This window comes from Mustelus asterias, chromosome 7 (assembly GCF_964213995.1).
Source record: "Mustelus asterias chromosome 7, sMusAst1.hap1.1, whole genome shotgun sequence".
Taxonomy (NCBI): domain Eukaryota; kingdom Metazoa; phylum Chordata; class Chondrichthyes; order Carcharhiniformes; family Triakidae; genus Mustelus; species Mustelus asterias.
Window position 1 is genome coordinate 1825318 of NC_135807.1, and position 24891 is coordinate 1850208.

General features: G+C 48.3%; 1 protein-coding gene across 11 annotated transcripts in view; it reads right to left on the reverse strand.

Annotated features, from left to right (window-relative positions):
• The window catches only part of LOC144495518 (anion exchange protein 2-like), a 373575-nt gene that overhangs the window by 111380 nt on the left and 237304 nt on the right, over positions 1 to 24891 (reverse strand). For 10 of the 11 annotated variants that reach the window (XM_078215547.1, XM_078215541.1, XM_078215544.1 and 7 more), the window contains 4 exons: positions 24661 to 24826; positions 21539 to 21768; positions 20701 to 20858; positions 14615 to 14820 (listed from right to left, as the gene is read on the reverse strand). In XM_078215547.1, coding sequence (XP_078071673.1) covers positions 14615 to 14820; positions 20701 to 20858; positions 21539 to 21768; positions 24661 to 24826 — 760 coding nt within the window. Of the gene's footprint in view, positions 1 to 14614; positions 14821 to 20700; positions 20859 to 21538; positions 21769 to 23909; positions 24053 to 24660; positions 24827 to 24891 lie in introns of those variants that run through there. The other variant, XM_078215550.1, reaches the window with a different exon arrangement.

Genomic DNA, 24891 nt, shown 5'->3' on the forward strand with positions numbered 1-24891 from the left:
TATGCTTTGTCTCTGTAGTGCGCAAGAAACAATACTTTTCACGATATGCTAATACATGTGACAATAATAAATCAAATCAAATCCTTGCCTCTACATGGTCCATATCCCTCTATTCCCTGCCTATTCATGTATCTGTCCAGATGCCTCTTGAACATTGTTATAGAATCTGCTTCCACCACCTCCTCCGACAGCGCGTTCCAGTTATTCACCACCCTCTTGGATACCATTTTGGATACTGTGGGGGGGATGACCCTCCAGAGGTAAGCCACGATGACCAGGTCACTGGCATGGAATCGGGCTCTGTGGCTCAGAAGGGAAAGAGGGGAACCAGGAGAGCAATAGTAGTGGGGGATGAAATGGTTAGAGGCACAGACAGGCAGTTCTGTGGGCATGAACGAGACTCCAGGATGGTAGTCTACCCCCTGGTGCCGGGGTCCTGGATGTCTCTGAGCGGGTAGGAAGCATCCTAAAAAAGACAGGTAACCAGACAGACGTCATTGTCCACATTGGTGCAAATGACGTAGGCAGAAAGAGCAGGGAGGTCTTGCAAGAGCAATTCAGGGAGTTGGGTAGTCGGCTAAAAAGCAGGGCCTCTAGGGTAGCGATCTCTGGACTACTCCCAGTGCCACAAGCTAGTGAGGCTAGGAACAGGGAGATTGTACAGCTGAAGGCGTGGCTAAAGGACTGGTGCAGGAGGGAGGGTTTCAAATTCGTGGATCACTGGGAAGTCTTCAAGAGAGGATGGCACCTGTACAAGAAGGACGGGTTGCACCTAAACTGGAGTGGTACGAATATCCTAGCTGGGAGTTTTGCTAGTGTGGTTCGGGTGGGTTTAAACTAATGTGGCAGGGGGGTGAGGATCAGAACAATAGGTCAATAAGCACAGAGGCTGGGGACGAGGTTGGGGCCAAGACAAGGCTATCTAAGAGGAAGGGCATTCTGGGGGAGGATGACCTCAGTGGGCCTGGAGGTCTGGAGTGCATCTGCTTCAATGCAAGGAGCGTCACGGGCAAGACAGACGAGCTTAGAGCCTTAATGCTTGCGCGGAACTTGGATGTGGTTGCAGTGACGGAGACTTGGTTAAAAGAAGGACAGGACTGGCAGCCGAATATTCCAGGGTACAAGTGTTTTAGGCGAGACAGAGGAGGGGCGAGGAGAGGTGGGGGAGTAGCAATGCTGGTTAGGGAGCATATTACAGCGGTACAGAGGGTGGACAATATGGAAGGATCATGTAATGAGACACTGTGGGTGGAGCTCAGAAACAGGAAGGGCGCAGTCACTATGCTGGGGGTATACTACAGGCCTCCCAACAGCCCACGGGAAGTTGAGGAACGGATATGTAAGGAGATTCTGGACAGGTGCAGAAAATATAGGGTTGTTGTAGTGGGAGACTTTAATTTCCCTCACATAGACTGGAAATCGCATAGGGCTGGGGGCCTGGATGGACGGGGAAGAATTTATAAAATGCGTACAGGAAGGCTCTTTGGAACAATATGTTGACAGTCCAACTAGAGAGGGGGCTATACTGGACCGAGTACTGGGGAATGAGCCCGGTCAGGTCATCAAAGTTTCAGTAGGGGAACATGTGGCAAATAGTGACCACAATTCTGTGAACTTTAGGATAGTAATGGAAAAAGATGAGTGTTGTCCTATGGGTAAGGTGCTGAATTGGGGGAAGGCTAACTACAGCCGGATTAGGCAGGATTTGATGGCTGTTGAATGGGAGAGGCTGTTCGAGGATAAATCCACATCTGGCATGTGGGAGTCTTTTAAGGAGCAGTTGATAGGACTGCAGGACAGGCATGTGCCTGTAAAGAGGAAGGATAGGAAAGGTAGGATTCGGGAGCCATGGATAAACAGTGAAATTGTGGGTCTAATCAAAAAGAAAAAGGAGGCATACATGAGGTCCAGGCAGCTAAAAACAGATGGAGCATTGGAGGAATACAGAGAAAGTAGAAAAGAACTCAAACAGGGACTTAGAAGGGCAAAAAGGGGTCACGAAATGTCCTTGGCAAACAGGATTAAGGAGAATCCTAAGGCATTTTATACATACGTCAGGAACAAGAGGGTTGTTCAGGAAAGAATCGGACCTCTCAGGGACAAAGGAGGGGAATTATGCTTAGAACAAAAGGAAGTAGGTGAGATCCTAAACGAATACGTTGCATCAGTATTCACAAAGGAGAGGGGCATGTTGATTGGTAGTGTCTCAGAGAGATGTGTTGACCCGTTAGAAAAAATCTCAATTACAAGGGAGGAAGTGTTAGGTTTTTTAAGAAAAATTAAGACAGACAAATCCCCAGGGCCGGATGGCATCTATCCTAGACTCCTCAGGGAGGCGAGAGATGAAATTGCTGGGCCTCTAGCAGAAATCTTTGTCTCTTCACTGGACACAGGTGAGGTCCCAGAGGATTGGAGGATAGCAAATGTGGTCCCGTTATTTAAAGAAGGGTAGCAAGGATAACCTGAGTAATTATAGGCCGGTGAGCTTGACGTCCGTGGTAAGGAAGTTGTTTGAGAAGATTCTTAGAGATAGGATATATGCGCATTTAGAACTGAATAATCTCATTAGCGATAGACAGCATGGTTTTGTACGAGGGAGGTCATGCCTCACAAATTTGGTTGAGTTTTTTGAGGAGGTGACAAAAACGATTGACTAAGGAAGGGCTGTGGATGTAATCTATATGGATTTTAGTAAAGCGTTTGACAAGGTCCCTCATGGCAGGCTGGTGCAAAAGGTTAAATCTCACGGGATAAAAGGTGAGCTAGCTAGATGGGTGGAGAACTGGCTTAGCCATAGAAGACAAAGGGTAGCGGTGGAGGGGTCTTTTTCCAGTTGGAGATCTGTGACTAGTGGAGTTCCGCAGGGCTCTGTACTGGGACCTCTGCTGTTTGTGATATATATAAATGATTTGGAGGAAGATGTAGCTGGTGTGATCAGTAAGTTTGCGGATGACACGAAGATTGCTGGAGTTGCGGATAGTGATGAACATTGTCAGAGAATACAGCAGGATATAGATAGGCTGGAACATTGGGCGGAGAAATGGCAGATGGAATTTAATCCAGATAAATGCGAAGTGATGCATTTCGGTAGATCTAATGTAAGGGGGAGCTATAGAATAAATGGCAGAACCATCAGGAGTATAGACACACAGAGGGACCTGGGTGTACAGATCCTTAAAGGTGGCAGCACAGGTGGAGAGGGTGGTGAAGAAGGCATATGGCATGCTTGCCTTTATTGGACGGGGCATAGAATATAAAAGTTGGCATATGATGTTGCAGCTGTATAGAACAATGGTTAGGCCACATTTGGAATGCTGCGTCCAGTTCTGGTCGCCACACTACTAGAAGGATGTGGAGGCTTTGGAGAGAGTACAGAAAAGGTTTACCAGGATGTTGCCTGGTATGGAGGGTCTTAGCTATGAGGAGAGATTAGGTAAACTGGGGTTGTTCTCCCTGGAAAGACAGAGGATGAGGGGCGACCTAATAGAGGTGTATAAAATTATGAAGGGCATAGATAGAGTGAACAGTGGGAAGTTTTTTCCCAGGTCGGAGGTGACGAACACAAGGGGTCTTCTTGAAGTCAGACAACGTTTTGGCCACAACTACTTTCTGTGGTAGTGAATTCCACACATTCACCACCCTCGGGGTGAAGACATTTCTCCTCACCTCAGTTCTAAAAGGTTAACATCTTATCCTCAAACTATGACCCCTCCAGGGCTGTGGGCTGAGCACTGGAAAAAGGGCTTATTTAGCCAAATCTTTGTTGACCAGCAGGGACATGATGGACTGAATGGCCTCCTATGTGCTGTAAACATCTATGAATCTAGCAATTAGGATCCCAGTTTATGGCACCTGCAAAAGTGCAGCACTCCCTCAGTACTGCCCCTCTGACAGTGTGGCACTCCCTCAGTACTGCCCCTCTGACAGTGCAGCACTCCTTCAGTACTGCCCCTCTGACAGTGTGGCACTCCCTCAATACTGCCCCTCTGACAGTGCAGCACTCCCTCAGTACTGCCCCTCTGACAGTGTGGCAGTCCCTCAGTACTGCCCCTCTGACAGTGCAGCACTCCCTCAGTACTGCCCCTCTGACAGTGCAGCACTCCCTCAGTACTGCCCCTCTGACAGTGCAGCACTCCCTCAGTACTGCCCCTCTGACAGTGCAGCACTCCTTCAGTACTGCCCCTCTGACAGTGCAGCACTCCCTCAGTACTGCCCCTCTGACAGTGTGGCACTCCTTCAGTACCGACCCTTTCACAGTGCGGCACTCCCTCAGTACTGACCCTCTGACAGTGTGGCACTCCCTCAGCACTGACCCTCTGACAGTGCGGCACTCCCTCAGTACTGCCCCTCTGACAGTGTAGCACTCCCTCAGTACTGACCCTCTGACAGTGCGGCACTCCCTCAGTCCCGACCCTTTCACAGTGCAGCACTCCCTCAGTACTGCCCCTCTGACAGTGTGGCACTCCCTCAGTACTGCCCCTCTGACAGTGTGGCACTCCCTCAGTACTGCCCCTCTGACAGTGCGGCACTCCCTCAGTCCCGACCCTTTCACAGTGCGGCACTCCCTCAGTACTGCCCCTCTGACAGTGCGGCACTCCCTCAGCACTGACTCTCTGACAGTGCGGCACTCCCTCAGTACTGACCCTCTGACAGTGCGGCACTCCCTCAGTACTGACCCTCTGACAGTGCGGCACTCCCTCAGCACTGACCCTCTGACAGTGCGGCACTCACTCAGGACTGACCCTCTGACAGTGCGGCACTCACTCAGGACTGACCCTCTGACAGTGCGGCACTCACTCAGGACTGACCCTCTGACAGTGCGGCACTCCCTCAGTACTGACCCTCTGACAGTGCGGCACTCCCTCAGTACTGATCCTTAGCAATGCACTGGAATGTGAGCTCAGATTTTGTGCTCAATTTCCTGAAGTCGGATTTAAATCCGCGACCTGCTCACTTTGAGGTGAGAGTGCTGCCCATTGCGCCACAGCTTGGTTGCAGCTCAAATCCCTGTGACCCTCTGAGGAGACAGTACTGTCAGCGTTCTGGCCCAGAGTTCATAGTCCCATGTTTCAAATATTGGGAGACAATGGTGTGGTGGCAATGTCACTGGACTAGTTATCCAGGGGCCCAGGCTCATGCACTGGGGACATTTAATTTAAATTCAGTGAATAAAATCTGCAATATAAAGCTAGTCTCAGAAATGATGACCATGAAACTATCATTGATTGTTGTAAAAACCCCATCTGATTCACTGATGTCCTTTAGGGAAGGAAATCTGCCGTCCTTCCCCGGTCTGGCCTACATGTGACTCCAGAGCCACAGCAATGTGATTGACTCTTTCCTGCTGTCTGAACTCTCAATTCAAGGGCATATAGGGTCGAACAACAAACGCTGCCATGCCAGCAACACCCACATCCCATGGGAGAATTAAAAAGTTGCTTGGGAATCATGGGTGACACCTCGTGTGTGCCAGCTCTCTCTGCCAGTGCCTTGTGCCTTCCCCCACTGTCTGCATTAACCCAAAACTAACCCCACTATCCCCTTTCTCTGTATCTTCCTCGCAATTCAACACAAAACTAAGTTTTCCTTCAAGAATACAAAGATTCCTGCCTCAGCCACTCCCTGTTGCAAATTGCTCCGCACTCGAAACACTCCTCTGTGTAAAGAATTTTCTCAAGCTTTCTCCTCGCTCTAGGTGATGATTTAAAATTGCCTCTTGTTACTGATTCCATAGCCAGAGGAAACAACAAGTTCCTGCACTGACTATTCTGGAACTATATTCCACACAACAAATGGAACTTCTCAATATCTGAACACTTGAACTTACTCTGGTTCCCCTGTGGTTTAATTTTAGTCATGATGTGGAGATGCCGGCGTTGGACTGGGGTAAGCACAGTAAGAAGTCTCAATTTAATTTTAGTAACATTGCAGGCTTACCCTGGCTGTACCATATCTTGCATCCCTCTATAAGGTCTTCACCAGGCTGAAACACCAGTGTCTTCTCTGGGAGATCATTACACTGACCCTGGGAATGGGCCTCACAGCACTGCTTCCAACATGAGGCCATTGCATGAGTGTGCTTGTGATTGACTGTAACTTTGCACATTGCCATCAGAGTAACGAGCATCAATTAACTTGAGATAAGAGAGGACAGCAGCCAGGTGCAGTTCAAACACCTGAGGCTATTGTCATTGTAATGACTATTGTCTCGTGTGTCCAGTTTCTCCTGGTTTCAAACCCAGCAACATTCCTCAGCACATTCCAACAAAATACGCCAATGTAAACACCACTTTTAATATTATAGGTTCTTTCAAACCCAGCTGTCCAAAACCTGGAATTCTCCCAAAACTGGACAATTTCACAATGTGTCACATGTCAATCTTATTTCAGTAAAAACAAATGAACCTACCTGGACGATTTGGCGAGGTGCTGCAAGGTCACAGTGAAGCACCAAACAAGTTACCACCTTCATCATTTCTGAGTCAATCTATTCCCTCGCTCTGAGTGACCCACAAGACCAGTTTGACCACAACCACCCGACCCAAAATCCAGCAACATCTGAAATCCAATTGGACTCATTCCTGATTTTTGAGATGCTGTCCATGTATCACAAAAACCTGCATTCATATAGCACCTTCAGTGTAGTCTCAAAGAACGCTAGTAAATTTGTTGGACATAATTTCCCTTCATGAAACCATGCTGACTCTGTTTCATCAGATTATAACTTTCCAAATGCGCTGTTATTCTCTCCTTAATGATCGATTTAATATTTTCCGAACAACTGAAGTTAGACTAACTGGCCTGTAGTTTCCTGCATTTTGCCTCCTTCACTTTTTAAACAAGGTCCCTCCCTAACTTCTCAACCTTGTCTCTTGTCTGAGGTGTTGGTGACCTTCATCAGTCTGCACCTGAACCAATCTGGGACCAGTATTCTAGTGGACAGGATAAATAGGGTGGTCACAAGGACGTTAAACTAGCAAGTGGAGGGGAAGGGAAGGGTAAAACTAGCAGGAGTACAACGGCTAATGGGAAAACAGCAGGTTAGCATGTGGGGAGAAGGTTTCAACTGCATGGAAAATCATGAAAAACAAGTTAAAAGGAAGCAGAGCACAGAAGTTATTAATGGAGGTGTTAGGATTCCAAAAGAAGGTATAAAAACTAGCATTAAGGCACTTTACCTAAATGCTTGTAGCATTCAAAACAAGGTAAATGAGTTGACAGCGCAAATCATTGCGAATATGATTTAGTGGCCATTACAGAGACATGGTTGCATGGTGGTCAGAACTGGGAGTTAAATATCCAGGGGTATTAGACTGTTCAGAAGGACAGGGCACAGCTTGCAAGAAGTCACCTCACTCCGGCACCATCTTAGAACACTATCAAACAGAACGTAAACTTCTGTCATATTCTACTCACTCATCCCTCAAGGGTTCTTTTATAAGATTATTTAATTAGCTCTTTTTGATTACATAACACTAGAACAAAGAACAAAGAACAGTACAGCACAGGAAACAGGCCCTTTGGCCCTCCAAGCCTGTGCCGCTCCTTGGTCCAACTTGACCAATCGTTTGTATCCCTCCATTCCCAGGCTGCTCATGTGACTATCCAGGTAAGTCTTAAACGATGTCAGCGTGCCTGCCTCCACCACCCTACTTGGCAGCGCATTCCAGGCCCCCACCACCCTCTGTGTAAAAAACGTCCCTCTGATGTCTGAGTTATACCTCGCCCCTCTCACCTTGAGCCCGTGACCCCTCGTGATCGTCACCTCCGACCTGGGAAAAAGCTTCCCACTGTTCACCCTATCTATACCCTTCATAATCTTGTATACCTCTATTAGATCTCCCCTCATTCTCCGTCTTTCCAAGGAGAACAACCCCAGTCTACCCAATCTCTCCTCATAGCTAAGACCCTCCATACCAGGCAACATCCTGGTAAACCTTCTCTGCACTCTCTCCAATGCCTCCACGTCCTTCTGGTAGTGCGGCGACCAGAACTGGACACAGTACTCCAAATGTGGCCTAACCAGCGTTCTATACAGCTGCATCATCAGCCTCCAGCTTTTATACTCTATACCCCGTCCTATAAAGGCAAGCATACCATATGCCTTCTTCACCACCTTCTCCACTTGTGTTGCCACCTTCAAAGATTTGTGGACTTGCACACCTAGGTCCCTCTGTGTTTCTATACTCCTGATGACTCTGCCATTTATTGTATAACTCCTCCCTACATTATTTCTTCCAAAATGCATCACTTCGCATTTATCCGGATTAAACTCCATCTGCCACCTCTCCGTCCAATTTTCCAGCCTATCTATATCCTGCTGTATTGCCCGACAATGCTCTTCGCTATCCGCAATTCCAGCCATCTTCGTGTCATCCGCAAACTTGCTGATAACACCAGTTACACCTTCTTCCAAATCATTTATATATATCACAAATAGCAGAGGTCCCAGTACAGAGCCCTGTGGAACACCACTGGTCACAGACCTCCAGCCGGAAAAAGACCCTTCGACTAGATCGAGGACAGCCTGTTCTCCAATCAGTTCCTCAACATACTGTTTTAGAAAACCATTCCTAAAACGCTGCAGAAACTCAGCATTAGCGCTCATTAGTTTACCTAGTCCAGATATCGATTGAAGTCACCCTCAATTACAGTATTACCCATGCGACAGGTTTCTCTAATCTCCTGATTAATAACAGGCCCCACTTTACCATTAATGTTTGGTGGCCGAAAGACAACAATTGCCCCTTGCTGTTTCTTAGCTCCACTCGAACAAATTCCACATTTTGTCCCTCTGATCTGAGATCCTCCCTTACTAATGTACTCAGCCCATCCCTTATTATCACCTCCTTTTCGTTTTTGTCTGTCTTTCCTAACACTGGATCCCGTGAGATTTGACCTTATGCAACAATCTACTATGCAATACCTTGTCAAAGGCCAGTACTGAGGGAGTGCCGCACTGTCAGAGGGTCAGTACTGAGGGAGTGCCGCACTGTCAGAGGGTCAGTACTGAGGGAGTGCCGCACTGTCAGAGGGTCAGCACTGAGGGAGTGCCGCACTGTCAAAGGCCAGTACTGAGGGAGTGCCGCACTGTCAGAGGGTCAGTACTGAGGGAGTGCCGCACTGTCAGAGGGTCAGTACTGAGGGAGTGCCGCACTGTCAGAGGGTCAGTACTGAGGGAGTGCCGCACTGTCAGAGGGTCAGTACTGAGGGAGTGCCGCACTGTCAGAGGGTCAGTACTGAGGAAGCGCTGCACTGTCACAGGGTCAGTACTGAGGGAGTGCCGCACTGTCAGAGGGTCAGTACTGAGGGAGTGCCGCACTGTCAGAGGGTCAGTACTGAGGGAGTGCCGCACTGTCAGAGGGTCAGTACTGAGGAAGCGCTGCACTGTCACAGGGTCAGTACTGAGGGAGTGCCGCACTGTCAGAGGGTCAGTACTGAGGAAGTGCCGCACTGTCAGAGGGTCAGTACTAAGGGAGTGCCACACTGTCAGAGGGTCAATACTGAGGGAGTGCCGCACTGTCAGAGGGTCAGTACTGAGGGAGTGCCGCACTGTCAGAGGGTCAGTACTGAGGGAGTGCCGCACTGTCAGAGGGTCAGTACTGAGGGAGTGCCACACTGTCAGGTCAGTGCTGAGGGAGTGCCGCACTGTCAGAGGGTCAGTGCTGAGGGAGCGCCTCACTGTCAGAAGGTCAGTGCTGAGGGAGTGCCGCACTGTCAGAGGGTCAGTACTGAGGGAGTGCTGCACTGTCAGAGGATCTGAGGGAGTGCTGCAGTGTCTTTTGGGTGAGATATTAAAAAGAGGCCCTGTTTGCTGTCTCAGGTGGGTGTGAAAGATTACCTGGGAGGATTCTGATGAAGAGGCGGGAGCTCTCCCTGAAATCTTGGCTAATACGTGTCCTTCAACCTGAAGCAGGGGGTGGCACGGTAGCAGTGGTTAGCACTGCTGCTTCACAGCTCCAGGGACCTGGGTTCGATTCCCGGCTCGGGTCACTGTCTGTGTGGAGTTCGCACATTCTCCTCGTGTCTGCGTGGGTTTCCTCCGGGTGCTCCGGTTTCCTCCCACAGTCCAAAGATGTGCCGGCTAGGTTGATTGGCCATTCTAAATTGCCCCTTAGTGTCCCGGGATGCATAGGTTAGAGGGGTTAGTGGGTAAATATGTAGGAATATGTGGATAGGGCCTGGGTGGGATTATGGTTGGTGCAGACTCGATGGGCCGAATGGCCTCTTTCTGCACTGTAGGATTCTATGATCTTTGTCACTGTTGCAATGCTGTTTGTGGGATCCCTCTGTGTAAAAATCCCTCAACCACCAACAGTGACCACACTTCCAAAGTACTCAACACTTAACTAGTTGAAGTGCTTGGGTATAAAACACTTTGCAATATCCTGAGGCCATGCAGGGTGCTTTTTAATTCAAGTCTTTTTTCAGGCAATGCAGACAAGGGATTGGAGTCTATTTGTATTTAGGTCGCTGAATACCTGTCTGTCCTGCTTGAGCCAAAGGTTTAAAATTTAGATGCACCAGCTTCTAGGCTGACATTTTTGCTGGGAAACAAACATGAAACGAGCTGACAAGTTCTGTTTGTATCAGTGACTTTTAACTATATAGAAATGAATGGCAGCACGCATTCTCCATGGCCCATTGTGCTAGCTTCAGTCAGACGTCTCACAACACCAGGTTAAAGTCAACAGGTTTATTTGGTAGCACGAGCTTTTGGAGCGCTGCTCCTTCATCAGGTGCTAGCTTCAAACAGTTAGCAAACACAGTCCGTACACCCTCTGAAACCATCGATTACTACTCTCAAACTGAGATCAACTGTGCGTGCGTCATACTGATAAAACTGTACCAGGCTCTGATTAGACCCACCATACACACTGCGTCAGGTCCTGATTGGGCCCCAGGGTAAATAGCATCATTGTGTGTGGCTTCATGTAGTTCCTTGGTACGCAAACACCAAGCGTCACTACCTGCCGAGGTTCTACCTGTCCCCAGTGTTGCGAAGGAGGAGTCTGGCCACACTGCCGTGGATCGCTCCAAGTTATTGGACTGTGCCGTACCACCTGTCCTTGGAGAGAAATTTATGCAAGGAAACATCTTTCACCACAAACCCATCAGACAGTGGTTTGCACGTAACCAGATCCTGTCCGATGGTTCCAGGAGCTGACTGCCAAGGTCATTTGGCACTCATTCTCCAGGGTAAATACCACTCATTCCCAGAGTAAATACCACTCATTCCCAGGGTAAATACCACTCATTCCCAGGGTAAATACCACTCATTCCCAGGGTAAATACCACTCATTCCCAGGGTAAATACCACTCATTCCCCAGGGTAAATACCACTCATTCCCAGGGTAAATACCACTCATTCCCAGGGTAAATACCACTCATTCCCAGGGTAAATACCACTCATTCCCCAGGGTAAATACCACTCATTCCCCAGGGTAAATACCACACATTCTCCAGGGTAAATACCACTTATTCTCCAGGGTAAATACCACACATTCTCCAGGGTAAATACCACTCATTCCCAGGGTAAATACCACTCATTCCCAGGGTAAATACCACTCATTCCCAGGGTAAATACCACTCATTCCCAGGGTAAATACCACTCATTCCCAGGGTAAATACCACTCATTCCCCAGGGTAAATACCACTCATTCCCCAGGGTAAATACCACTCATTCCCCAGGGTAAATACCACACATTCTCCAGGGTAAATACCACTCATTCCCAGGGTAAATACCACTCATTCCCCAGGGTAAATACCACTCAATTCCCAGGGTAAATACCACTCATTCCCAGGGTAAATACCATTCATTTCCCAGGGTAAATACCACTCATTCCCAGGGTAAATACCACTTATTCTCCAGAGTAAATACCACACATTCTCCAGGGTAAATACCACTCATTCCCAGGGTAAATACCACTCATTCCCCAGGGTAAATACCACTCATTCCCCAGGGTAAATACCACTCATTCCCAGGGTAAATACCACTCATTCCCAGGGTAAATACCACTCATTCCCAGGGTAAATACCATTCATTTCCCAGGGTAAATACCACTCATTCCCAGGGTAAATACCACTTATTCTCCAGAGTAAATACCACTCATTCTCCAGGGTAAATACCACACATTCTCCAGGGTAAATACCACTCATTCCCCAGGGTAAATACCACTCATTCCCCAGGGTAAATACCACTCATTCCCCAGGGTAAATACCACTCATTCCCCAGGGTAAATACCACTCATTCCCCAGGGTAAATACCACTCATTCCCCAGGGTAAATACCACACATTCTCCAGGGTAAATACCACTCATTCTCCAGAGTAAATACCACTCATTCCCCAGGGTAAATACCACTCATTCCCCAGGGTAAATACCACACATTCCCCAGAGTAAATACCACTCATTCCCCAGGGTAAATACCACTCATTCCCCAGGGTAAATACCACTCATTCTCCAGGGTAAATACCACTCATTCCCCAGGGTAAATACCACTCATTCCCCAGGGTAAATACCACTTATTCTCCAGAGTAAATACCACTCATTCTCCAGGGTAAATACCACACATTCTCCAGGGTAAATACCACTCATTCTCCAGAGTAAATACCACTTATTCTCCAGAGTAAATACCACTCATTCTCCAGGGTAAATACCACACATTCTCCAGGGTAAATACCACTCATTCTCCAGAGTAAATACCACTCATTCCCCAGGGTAAATACCACACATTCTCCAGGGTAAATACCACTCATTCTCCAGAGTAAATACCACACATTCTCCAGGGTAAATACCACACATTCTCCAGAGTAAATACCACACATTCTCCAGGGTAAATACCACTCATTCCCCAGGGTAAATACCACTCATTCCCCAGGGTAAATAGCACTTATTCTCCAGGGTAAATACCACTCAATCTCCAGGGTAAATACCACACATTCCCCAGGGTAAATACCACTCATTCCCCAGGGTAAATACCACTCATTCCCAGGGTAAATACCACTCATTCCCAGGGTAAATACCACTCATTCTCCAGGGTAAATACCACTCATTCCCCAGGGTAAATACCACTCATTCTCCAGGGTAAATACCACACATTCCCCAGGGTAAATACCACTCATTCTCCAGGGTAAATACCACTCATTCCCCAGGGTAAATACCACTCATTCCCCAGGGTAAATACCACTTATTATCCAGAGTAAATACCACTCATTCTCCAGGGTAAATACCACACATTCTCCAGGGTAAATACTACTCATTCTCCAGAGTAAATACCACTTATTCTCCAGAGTAAATACCACTCATTCCCCAGGGTAAATACCACACATTCTCCAGGGTAAATACCACTCATTCTCCAGAGTAAATACCACACATTCTCCAGGGTAAATACCACACATTCTCCAGGGTAAATACCACTCATTCCACAGGGTAAATACCACTCATTCCCCAGGGTAAATACCACTTATTCTCCAGGGTAAATACCACTCAATCTCCAGGGTAAATACCACACATTCCCCAGGGTAAATACCACTCATTCCCCAGGGTAAATACCACTCATTCCCAGGGTAAATACCACTCATTCCCAGGGTAAATACCACTCATTCTCCAGGGTAAATACCACTCATTCCCCAGGGTAAATACCACTCATTCTCCAGGGTAAATACCACACATTCCCCAGGGTAAATACCACTCATTCTCCAGGGTAGATACCACTCATTCCCCAGGGTAAATACCACTCATTCCCCAGGGTAAATACCACTCATTCTCCAGGGTAAATACCACTCATTCCCCAGGGTAAATACCACACATTCCCCAGGGTAAATACCACTCATTCCCCAGGGTAAATACCACTCATTCTCCAGGGTAAATACCACACATTCCCCAGGGTAAATACCACTCATTTCCCAGGGTAAATACCACTCATTCTCCAGAGTAAATACCACTCAATCTCCAGGGTAAATACCACTCATTCTCCAGGGTAAATACCACTCAATCTCCAGGGTAAATACCACACATTCCCCAGGGTAAATACCACTCATTCCCCAGGGTAAATACCACACATTCCCCAGAGTAAATACCACACATTCCCCAGGGTAAATACCACACATTCCCCAGGGTAAATACCACTCATTCTCCAGGGTAAATACCACACATTCCCCAGGGTAAATACCACACATTCCCCAGGGTAAATACCACACATTCCCCAGGGTAAATACCACTCATTCCCCAGGGTAAATACCACACATTCCCCAGGGTAAATACCACACATTCCCCAGGGTAAATACCACTCATTCTCCAGAGTAAATACCACTCAATCTCCAGGGTAAATACCACTCATTCTCCAGGGTAAATACCACTCAATCTCCAGGGTAAATACCACACATTCCCCAGGGTAAATACCACTCATTCCCCAGGGTAAATACCACACATTCCCCAGGGTAAATACCACACATTCCCCAGGGTAAATACCATACATTCTGTGGGTTAAATGCCACTCATTACCAGTGTTAATACCACCCATTCTCTGGGAGTGAATGCCACCCGGTCCTGGGGGGTGAGTGGCACTCAGAACCCGATGAGAATGCCTTTCAGACCATGCCAGCACCACTTACTTTTCATGTAGTCCAGGTCAGCCACCGCCAGCATCTCTGCCTCCAGCTCGTCCGTCGGTATTTTCTGGAATTTGGCCTCATCCACCGTGGTTTGGCTCCCAATCCTCCGCCGCTCCTTCAAGTCATAACTGCTGCGATGCGCCAGAGGTGTCTTCAGTAAGGCACGATTCTCCTCCAGAACACTGGGGGCACTAGCTGTAGCACTCCTGGGAACATACATTGGAGATATAAAGTCGATAGCTCTATTAAAAAGCATTTAGATAGTTACATGGGTACGATGGGTATAGAGGGCAATTGGGATTAGCCAAATGCGGGCAATTGGGATTAGCTTAGGGGTTTAAAAAAAAAGGGCGCCATGGACAAGTTGGGCCGAAGGGCCTGTTTCCATGTTGTAAACCTCTATGACTCTATGATAGAGAGTAAAGTTGACAGAGTTCAGGGGAAGGGGACATTTCCAGTACATTAGAGCTAGGCTGTTTAGCAGTGATATCAGGAAGTGTTTCTCACACAAAGGGGAAAGGAATTTGAAACCAGTGCCCCCAAAAAAGCTGCTGCCAAAGGTGGAAATTTCACAACTGAGTTTGAGAGATTTCTGTGTCAGAATATTAAAGGCAAGGGAACCATGACGAAGGAGTTTCCAAACAGGCATGATCTGACTGAATGATCTAACACCCTTTTACACCCTTTATTCTCTCTGTGGACAGCTTTTAGCAGTCTTTTCCCCTGGTTTCTATGGTTATGACTCATCTTTCATTACCCTCCCCCTGCAGTATAAATATCTCCCACTTTCCCCAGCCTTTTAGCTTTGACAAAGGGTCATCTGGACTGGAAACGTCAGCTCTTTTCTCTCCTTACAGATGCTGCCAGACCTGCTGAGATTTTCCAGCGTTTTCTCTTTTGGTGAATGGTCTAACCAGCTGGAAGGGCTGAATAGCCTCCTTGTGTTCCTGTGCTTTTTCCTAACCACAGTGCGTGCCTACTCCACAGGATTGCAGAGGTTAAAGGAGGAAGCTCATCATCACCATCTCAATGTAACTGGGCTACAAATCCTGGCCCTGTCAGAGTCATCTACACAGTGTGGGGTTGGAGTCACTAAGTCCAGACAGGTTCCCTTCTCTGAAGGATATCAATCACTCAGTGGTTTTCGTGGTGATTTTCTTTCCTGTAGCCAGAACACAAATTAGCCAATTGATTCAATTTCACACTGCCCTGGTGAATGTCCCAAAGCACATCATTAATGAATGTTGAGCCAAAGGAGATATTGTGAGAGCTGGGAGCTGGTCAGAGGTGGACTTTAAATGGAGGAACAGGTTGTGGAGAAGAGGAAGGATTTAAAAAGGGGAGCCCAGAACATGAGGCTGAAAACAGGCAGCGGGACAGAGCTAGGGATAGACTGGCCAACTGCCAGACCCAGAGTAACGGAGAGTTCTGGGAGGGAGAAGGAGTTGAAGGTTAGAGGAATTTAGATGGAAAGTGGTGAGGTCATAAATAGATTGAAAACAAAGGTGAGAATTTTCAATTTGAATCCGATGTATTTTAGCAAGTTGACAGGTGAAGGGGCAGCAGAGTTTTGAATGAACTAAAGTTTACAGAGGATGGAAAGTGGGAATCCGAAACGAGAGCACTGAAATAGTCAAATCTGAAATTTCTAACGGTGTGGATAAGCTGAAGCATCAGCAGTGGTAGGAAGTGAATCCCAGTAGTTTGCCAATCTCAGCAGGATCCCATAAGGATCCTGTGGCAGGCTCCAGGTTTGCTCCAGGCATTAGATAGGGAACGAGGCAGGTCCTGTCCCAGTGACTGCTGCCCTAAAGGAAACTGATCTTTCTCTACACCCTAGCTATGACTGTAACATTACATTTTGCACTCTCTCCTTTCCTTCTCTATGAATGGTATGCTTTGTCTGTATAGCGCGCAAGAAGCAATACTTTTCACTGTATGTTAATATACGTGACAATAATAAATCAAATCAAATTTGATTTTCTTAACCATTGATGAGACGTGGCTATCGTTGCCAAGGCCAGCATTTATTGCCCATCCAAAATTGCCCTCGAGAAGGTGGTGGTGTGGTGCCTTCTTGAACCACTTCATTCCACGTGGTGTGGGTACACTCACAGTGCTGTTAGGGAGGGAGTTCCAGGAATTTGACCGAACGACAGCGCAGGAAGGGCAATATATTTCTAAGTCAGGATGGTGAGTGACTTGGAGGGGAACTTGCAGGTGGTGGTGTTCCCAGGTATTTGCTGCCCTTGTCTTTCTAGATAGTACAGGTCACGGGTTTGGAAGGTGCTGTTGAAGGAACTTTGGTGAGTTCCTGCAGTGCATCTTGTAGATAGTTCATACGGCTGCCACTGTGAGTTGGTCGTGGGTGGACTGAATGTTTGTGGAAGGAAGCAATCAATTGGGCTGCTTTGTCCTGGATGGTGTCGAGCTTCTTGAGTGTTGTTGGAGCTGCACCCATCCAGGCAAGTGGAGAATATTCCATCACACTCCTGACTTGTGCCTTGTAGATGGTGGACATGCTTTGGGGAGTCAAGAGATGAGTTACTCATCACAATATTCCTAGCCTCTGACCTGCTCTTGCAGGAAGTTTCTGGCCAATGGTCACCCAGGATGTTGGTATGGGATTTAGAGATGGTAATGCCATTGAATAATCAAAAGGAGGTGGTGCTTGTGTGGTGTGAATGTTACTTTCCACTTATCTGCCCAAACCTGAATTCAGGTCTTCCTGTATGTATTGTGTAGAGTGCATCAGTCTCTGAGGAATTGCGAATGGTGTTGAACTCTGCACAATCATCAGCAAACATCCCCACTTCTGGAAGGAAGGTCATTGCTGAAGCAGCTGAAAATGGTTGGCTCTAGGACACTGCTCTGAGGAATCCTGCAGTGACGTCTTCGTGCTGAGGTGTTTGACCTCCAAGAACCACAAGCATCTTCCTTTGCAATAGGTACAACTCCAACCAGTTGGGAATTTTCACCCTGATTCCCATTGACTTGAGTTTTACTCAGGTTCCTTCATGGCACACTGGGTCAAGTACTCCCTTCATATTGGGGCAGTCACTCTCACCTCACCTTTGGTGGAAGGGATGAGTGTCTCTGGTGGCAGGTGATCAAACCATGCTCTTGTGTCACTGTCTGTCCAGGCAATACATGAAGGAGGAAATAGTAGCATCGTGGGGACATGAGTTCAAATCCCACCTGCACAGCTGGTGGATTTTATTTTTATTTGTTTCATGGGATGTGGGCGTCGCTGGCTGGGACGGTATTTATTGTCCATCCCTGAGGGAATCCTTTTTTTTGAAGAGCCATCCACATCACATGTAGGCCAGATCGGGTAAGGACGGCAGATTTCCTTCCGTAACGGACACTAGTGGACCAGATGGGATCTTACGACAATTGATAGTGGCTTCACGGTCATCCAGATTTTTACTGAATTCAAGTATCACCATCTGCCGTGATGGGATTTGAACCTAGGTTCCCAGAACATTGCCGTGGGTCTCTGGATGACTAGTCCAGTGACAATACCACCACGCCACTGCCTCCCCAAAAACTAATAAACCTGGAATTGAAAACTAGTCTCAGTAATAGTGACCATGAAACTATCATTGATTGCTGTAAAAAACCCATCTGGGTCACTAATCTCCTTTAGGGAAGGAAATCTGCCTTCTTTACCCGGTCTGGCCTACATGTAACTCCAGACCCACAGCAATGTGGTTGACTCTTAACTGCCCTCTGAAATAGCTTAGCAAACCACTCAGTTCAAGGGCAATTAGGGATGGGCAATAAATGCTGACCCTGCCAGTGACACCCAGAGCCAAGAAGAGAATAAATAAAACATGGATGTGGATAGGCTGACAAGAGCATTGCCACTGGATGGGGAGGTGCGCTTAGATAATAAACCTGTCTGCCTGAGGGTGAACATCTCACAGAGACGAGAGGGGGCAGAGAGACAGACGGAGATGGAGCTTGAAGGCGTTTTCTTGCTTTTTATGGGGAGTTGGGGTGAAGCTGTGAGAAACCGGCTGATTTGTGAGAACAGATCTGACATACCGTCCAGAATGAATACACTGTCATAGCCCACACCTTTCAGAATGCCCGAGTGACTGCACTCGGACACCAGCTGGGGAGGTTGTTACTGCCACCCCCCACACCACCAGACATGGGAACAAAATGTAGCCCCAGCCCTACCCTCAGGTGCTGGTGATCGGAATCTGGAATCTGCTGATCTTGAACTGATTGCGGCAGCTCCGAGGGAAATTTCTCACTCGCTGCAGTGTTCATTGTCCTGGTGAGACTTTAGAACTGTCACTGCTGGGGAAGGGGGGGCAGAGGAAGGAAAGAGAGGGGTCGGAGAGAAGACAGATAGTGGAGAGTGCACAGACGGAGAGAAGGGAGGTGGATGGGTTGCTGGGGGGGGGCGACAGTGATGGAGGGGGACGTAGGTGAAGGGCGGAGGGGGGGCATGGGGCAATGGGGAAGCGAAAAGGACTGGGCATGACAGACACGGGGGGGGGGGGGGGGTGATGGGGACAGGAAGAGGAGGGATGGGGAAAGAGGGGATGGGGAGTGGTGAGTGGGTGGGCAGAAGAGATTGAGGGAGGGAGGGTAGTGGAGCGGGATTGGAGAGAGGGGAGGGTGAGGAAAGCAGTGAATTAGTGCTCTGATTCATATAGAAATGATGGGAAGTGGAGTTAGAATGACGGAGCAAATTCAGCTCATCCTGCCCGTGCCCTTTCTTGGAAAGATCCAGCCAATTAGTCCCACTTCCCCTTGGCATTACCCTGCTAATTCCTCCTTTTCAGGTTTTTCTCCAATTCCTGAATGAATCAGCTTCCGTTTCCCGTCTGGCACAGCATTCCAGTTCAAAACACTCAACGATTCAAAACAATTCTCATCTCTCCTCTGCTTCTGTTACCAATCAGCTTTTCTAGATTCCACCACCCTCATCTGGTCCTGTCCCCGTCACAATCTGCTTCCCCCTGACAGACAGGCAGCAGCAGGCAGCAGCAGGCAGCAGCAGGCAGCTTGCTGGCAGGGAAGGTGCAGGACAATTTAAACCGTCCTTGGACCAAACTGAGCTCCTTATGATCAAAGTGCTGCGGGCCCCCAACACCACACAGGGTGGAGGTGGTAGCATCGTGGTATTGTCACTGGACTAGCAATCCAGAGAGTCAGGGCAATGCTGTGGGGACTCGGGTTCAAATCCCAACACGTCAGGAGGTGAAATTTGAATTGAGTAAAATGACCATGAATTGTCGTTCCCTGGTCCGACCTGATGTGACTCCAGATCCACTACAATGTGGCTGATTCTTAAATACCCTCCAAAATGGTCGATTAATGGCAAGTAGGGGGGGGGGATAACAAATACTGGCACAACCAGGGACACCCACATCCCGTAAAAATCTTTAACATTTCCAGAGCCAGGACAATGTCTGAAGGTCATTCAACTGGGACACAGAACACATCCTAAGCCCAGTGCAGCTGACCAGCTAAAGCCCCTGTACAGACCAAACAACACCCATACAGACCAATACACACACCAACACACAGGCCTCACGCCTCCTGTACAGACCAACGCACAGGCCTCACACCTCCTGTACAGACCAGCACACAGGCCTCACACCTTCTGTACAGACCAACACACAGGCTCACGCCCTCTGTACAGACCGACACACAGGCCTCACGCCTCCTGTACAGACCAGCACACAGGCCTCACACCTCCTGTACAGACCAGCACACAGGCCTCACACCTCCTGTACAGACCAACACACAGGCTCACGCCCTCTGTACAGACCGACACACAGGCCTCACGCCTCCTGTACAGACCGACACACAGGCCTCACACCTCCTGTACAGACCAACACACAGGTCTCACACCTCCTGTACAGACCAACACACACACACACACACACAGGCCTCAGGCCTCCTGTACACTTTGACATTAGTGAAAAGGAACAGCAGGAAAGGTGTATTATGAGCTGTGGATCTGATTTCACATCAGCACCACAGGGGTCCGAGTGTATCTGCACCCCGACAGGGAGTGGTATTCAGGCCAAAACCCAAACGTTTGCGATCACGGCACTTACATCGGTGAGGTGTGTTCGTTTCTTTTGGCGGGCTTGCTGCTCTGATTGCCTGTTCCTGGCTTGATGAGGATAGGTTGTGCATCTTGATGCTTTGGGCTATGTTCAGGTGGGTTTGGAAGTGCGGAGCTGCTCTCAGACTCCTCATCAGACACAAAGAACTGCAAGAGAAGAGGAGAAAAGCATCAACACTGAACCAAGAGTCACCGAGGACAGAGCCCTGCTGCCCGAGGTGAACTCTCCACCTTCATTCAAACCCTGCTCAGTGACAGAGTCCAGCGTCTCAGACACTCTGCTCATTCTATCCCTCCTTAACTCACAGCGACTCAGAAATGTACAGCACAAGAGAAGGCCATTCAGCCTGTGGTGTCCATGGTGTCAGAGCCCAGTTATTTCCCATAATGCTTCAAATTTCTCCTGTTTAAGTATCTATCCAATTCCTGCTGTAAGTTACATTGACTCATCTTCCATCACCCTGCCAGACAGTGCAATCCAAATCACAAAAACTCACCGCATTCAACATTCTCCCCCTCGGATTCCTTTGCCAGTTATTTGAAATCTCTGGTTACCGACCCTCCTGTCAATAGGAACACTTTTTCACCTTATTTACTCTATCAAAACCCTTTATGATTTTGAACACCTCTTTTAAAGCTCCCCATAACTTTCCCGACTCCAAAAAGAATAATCCTCAATCCTCCAGTCTCTCTACGTAACGGAATTCTAACTCGCTGCCTACAGCCCTGCTTGTGATCAGCACACTGCCACCATGGACCTGGGACCCTCATGAACTGTGAGGCCCAGAACCACCTTTCCTGCTCCTGCTCAGTCCTGCGGTTCTCACCTGAACGTCACGTGTGGCGTCCGAGTGGATGGATTCCTCTGTGGAGCCTTTCTTCTCCTGCGCTCCGTCAGTCTGCTCCTCCTCTTCGTCACCTTCCTCTATGGTGGGAGCACCAATCGGAGAAGAGACCGTCTTTTTGCTCTTCTTCTGGGTCCCTTTCTTTCTCCGTCCGTCCGACGGCAAGTGCGTGGAAAGCGGGTGGTGAGTGTGAAGGGAGGAATGACGGTGGTCTTTTGAAAGAGGAGGGAGAGAGATTAAGATCAAACGTTAATACAAAGAAAGGCTTTCATTTATATCAATATATTAATATTTCACTTTTATAGCACCTTATACATCCTCTGGATCCATTCCCCCCCAGTTAATATTGTGATGTAAGAAAAGCACCAGGAAAATTGCACACAGGAAGATCGGACAAACAGTACGCTGACAGTGAGCAGATAATCTGTTTTAGTGATATTGGCTGGGGGAGACGATCAGCCAGGTCACGAGGGAGAATTCACCCGCTCTTCATCAAATAGCACCATCGATCTTTGATGCCCACCTGAGGGGCAGATGGGGCCTCAGTTTAACACCTCATCTGACAGTTTGAACCTCTGACAGTGCGGCACTCCCTCAGTACTGACCCTCTGACAGTGCGGCACTCCCTCAGCACTGACCCTCTGACAGTGCAGCACTCCCTCAGTACTGACGCTCTGACAGTGCAGCACTCCCTCAGCACTGACCCTCTGACAGTGCGACACTCCCTCAGTACTGACCCTCTGACAGTGCGGCACTCCCTCAGCACTGACCCTCCGACAGTGCAGCGCTTCCTCAGTACTGACCCTCTGACAGCGTGACACTCCCTCAGTACTGACCCTCTGACAGTGCAGCACTCCCTCAGCACTGACCCGCTGACAGTGCGGCACTCCCTCAGTACTGACCCTCTGACAGCGTGACACTCCCTCAGTACTGACCCGCTGACAGTGCGGCACTCCCTCAGCACTGACCCTCTGACAGTGCAGCACTCCCTCAGTACTGACCCTCTGACAGCGTGACACTCCCTCAGTACTGACCCGCTGACAGTGCGGCACTCCCTCAGTACTGCACTCAGCACAACAACAACCTGCATTTCTATCATTTCTCATGGGTATTCTAAACAAAGTTTAACACATAATCACTAAAGGAGACAGAACAAGTAACCAAAAACTTGGTCAAAGAGGAAGGTTTAAAGGAGTGTCGTTTGAGCGAAGGGAGAGAACTCCAGATGTTAGTCTTAGTGTGGGCACTGCTTCCAAAGTCCTCTTGGTCAGGGATCAGTGCTGGGATCTTTGCTGTTTGTAAAATATATAAATGATTGGGAGAAAAACGAAACTGGTTTGATTTGTAAGTTTGCGGACGATACAAAGGTTGGTGGGATTGCGGATAGCGATGAGGACCGTCAGAGGATACAGCAGGATATAGATCGGTTGGAGACTTGGGCGGAGAGATGGCAGATGGAGTTTAATCCAGACAAATGTGAGGTAATGTATTTTGGAAGGTCTAATACAGGGAGAAAATATACAGTAAACGGCAGAACCCTTAAGAGTATTGATAGGCAGAGGGATCTGGGTGTACAGGTACACAGGTCACTGAAAGTGGCAATGCAGGTGGAGAAGGTAGTCAAGAAGGCATACGGCATGCTTGCCTTCATCGGCCGGGGCATTGAGTTTAAAAATTGGCAAGTCATGTTGCAGCTTAATAGAACCTTAGTTCGGCCGCACTTGGAATATAGTGTTCAATTCTGGTCGCCACACTACCAGAAGGATGTGGAGGCTTTGGAGTGGGTACAGAAAAGATTTACCAGGATGTTGCCTGGTATGGAGGGCATTAGCTATGAGGAGAGGTTGGAGAAACTTGGTTTGTTCTCACTGGAATGACGGAGGTTGAGGAGCGACCTGATAGAAGTCTACAAGATTATGAGGGGCATGGACAGAGTGGATAGTCAGAAGCTTTTTCCGAGGGTGGAAGAGTCAATTACTAGGGGGCATAGGTTTAAGGTGCAAGGGGCAAGGTTTAAAGGAGATGTATGAGGCAGATTTTCTACACAGAGGCTGGTGGGTGCCTGGAACTCGTTGCTGGGGGAGGGAGTGGAAGCGGATACGGTAGTGACTTTTATTGGGACGTCTGGACAAATACATGAATAGGATGGGAATAGAGGGATATGGTCCCCGGAAGGGTAGGGGGTTTTAGTTTAGTCGGGCAGCATGGTCGGTGCAGACTTGGAGGGCCGAAGAGCCTGTTCCTGTGCTGTAAGTTTCTTTGTTCTTTGTCAAACAGCCTAACACACATGCCCAAGCAACATACACCAATGAAGGTAAGAGAGCAGAGTGTGCGCTAAGGCACTGATACATACCCAGCGGAATGTCTGCTTCTTCCAGAACAAGAGAAAACGAATCACCTTCTCCATCCATTGATATGGCTGGGTGCAGTTCTGTTTCTGATCAATGATAACCCCAGGATGTTGATAATGGGGGATTCAGTGATGGTAATGCCATTGAATGTCAAGGGGTGACGGTTAGATTCTCTCTTATTGGTGATGGTCATTGCCTGGCATTTGTGTGGTGCGAATGCTACTGCCACTTATCAGCCCAAACCTGGACATTGTCCAGATCTTGTTGCATTTGGACATGGACTGCTTCAGTATCTGAAGAGTCGCGAATGGTGCTGAACATTGTGCAATCATTGACGAACATCCCCACTCCTGACCTTATGATGAAAGGAAGGTCATTGATGAAGCAGCTGAAGATTGTTGGGCCCAGGACACTCCCCTGAGGGACTCCTGCAGTGATGTCTTCGAGCTGAGATAATTGACCTCCAACCACCACAACCCTCTTCCTATGTACCAGGTATGACTCTAAGCAGTGGAGAGTTTTCCCCTGAATCCATGAAGACTCCAGTTTTGCCAGGGCTGCTTGATGCCATGTTATCCCTGACCCCCCAGAGTCCTCCACCTGTTTCTGGCACTTCCTCATTCAGCTCGTACACGGTTCTATTCTTCTTCGGTCTGTTATTGATCTTTGCATCTTAGTCTCAGGCTAGTTCATTGCACCATCCTGACATCCAAAGTAAAATGATGGAGCAGTTTAAAAAACACACAAACTCACATTCAAAATCTGCCTCATCGAAGGTGCGGCGGACTTCGTCCACGTTCCGGCTGGGCGCATCATGTAGCAGATCATCAAATCTCTCAACTCCCCAAGTCTTGTTCAGGTCATCCTCATCCTCATCTTCAATCTTCGGTGATGATGGAGGAAGCACCTCCTGGTCCGACTGCAAAAGAACAAAAACAACCATTTTATAGACGCTTACAACTGGCTGTTTCCTCTGGAGGTGCC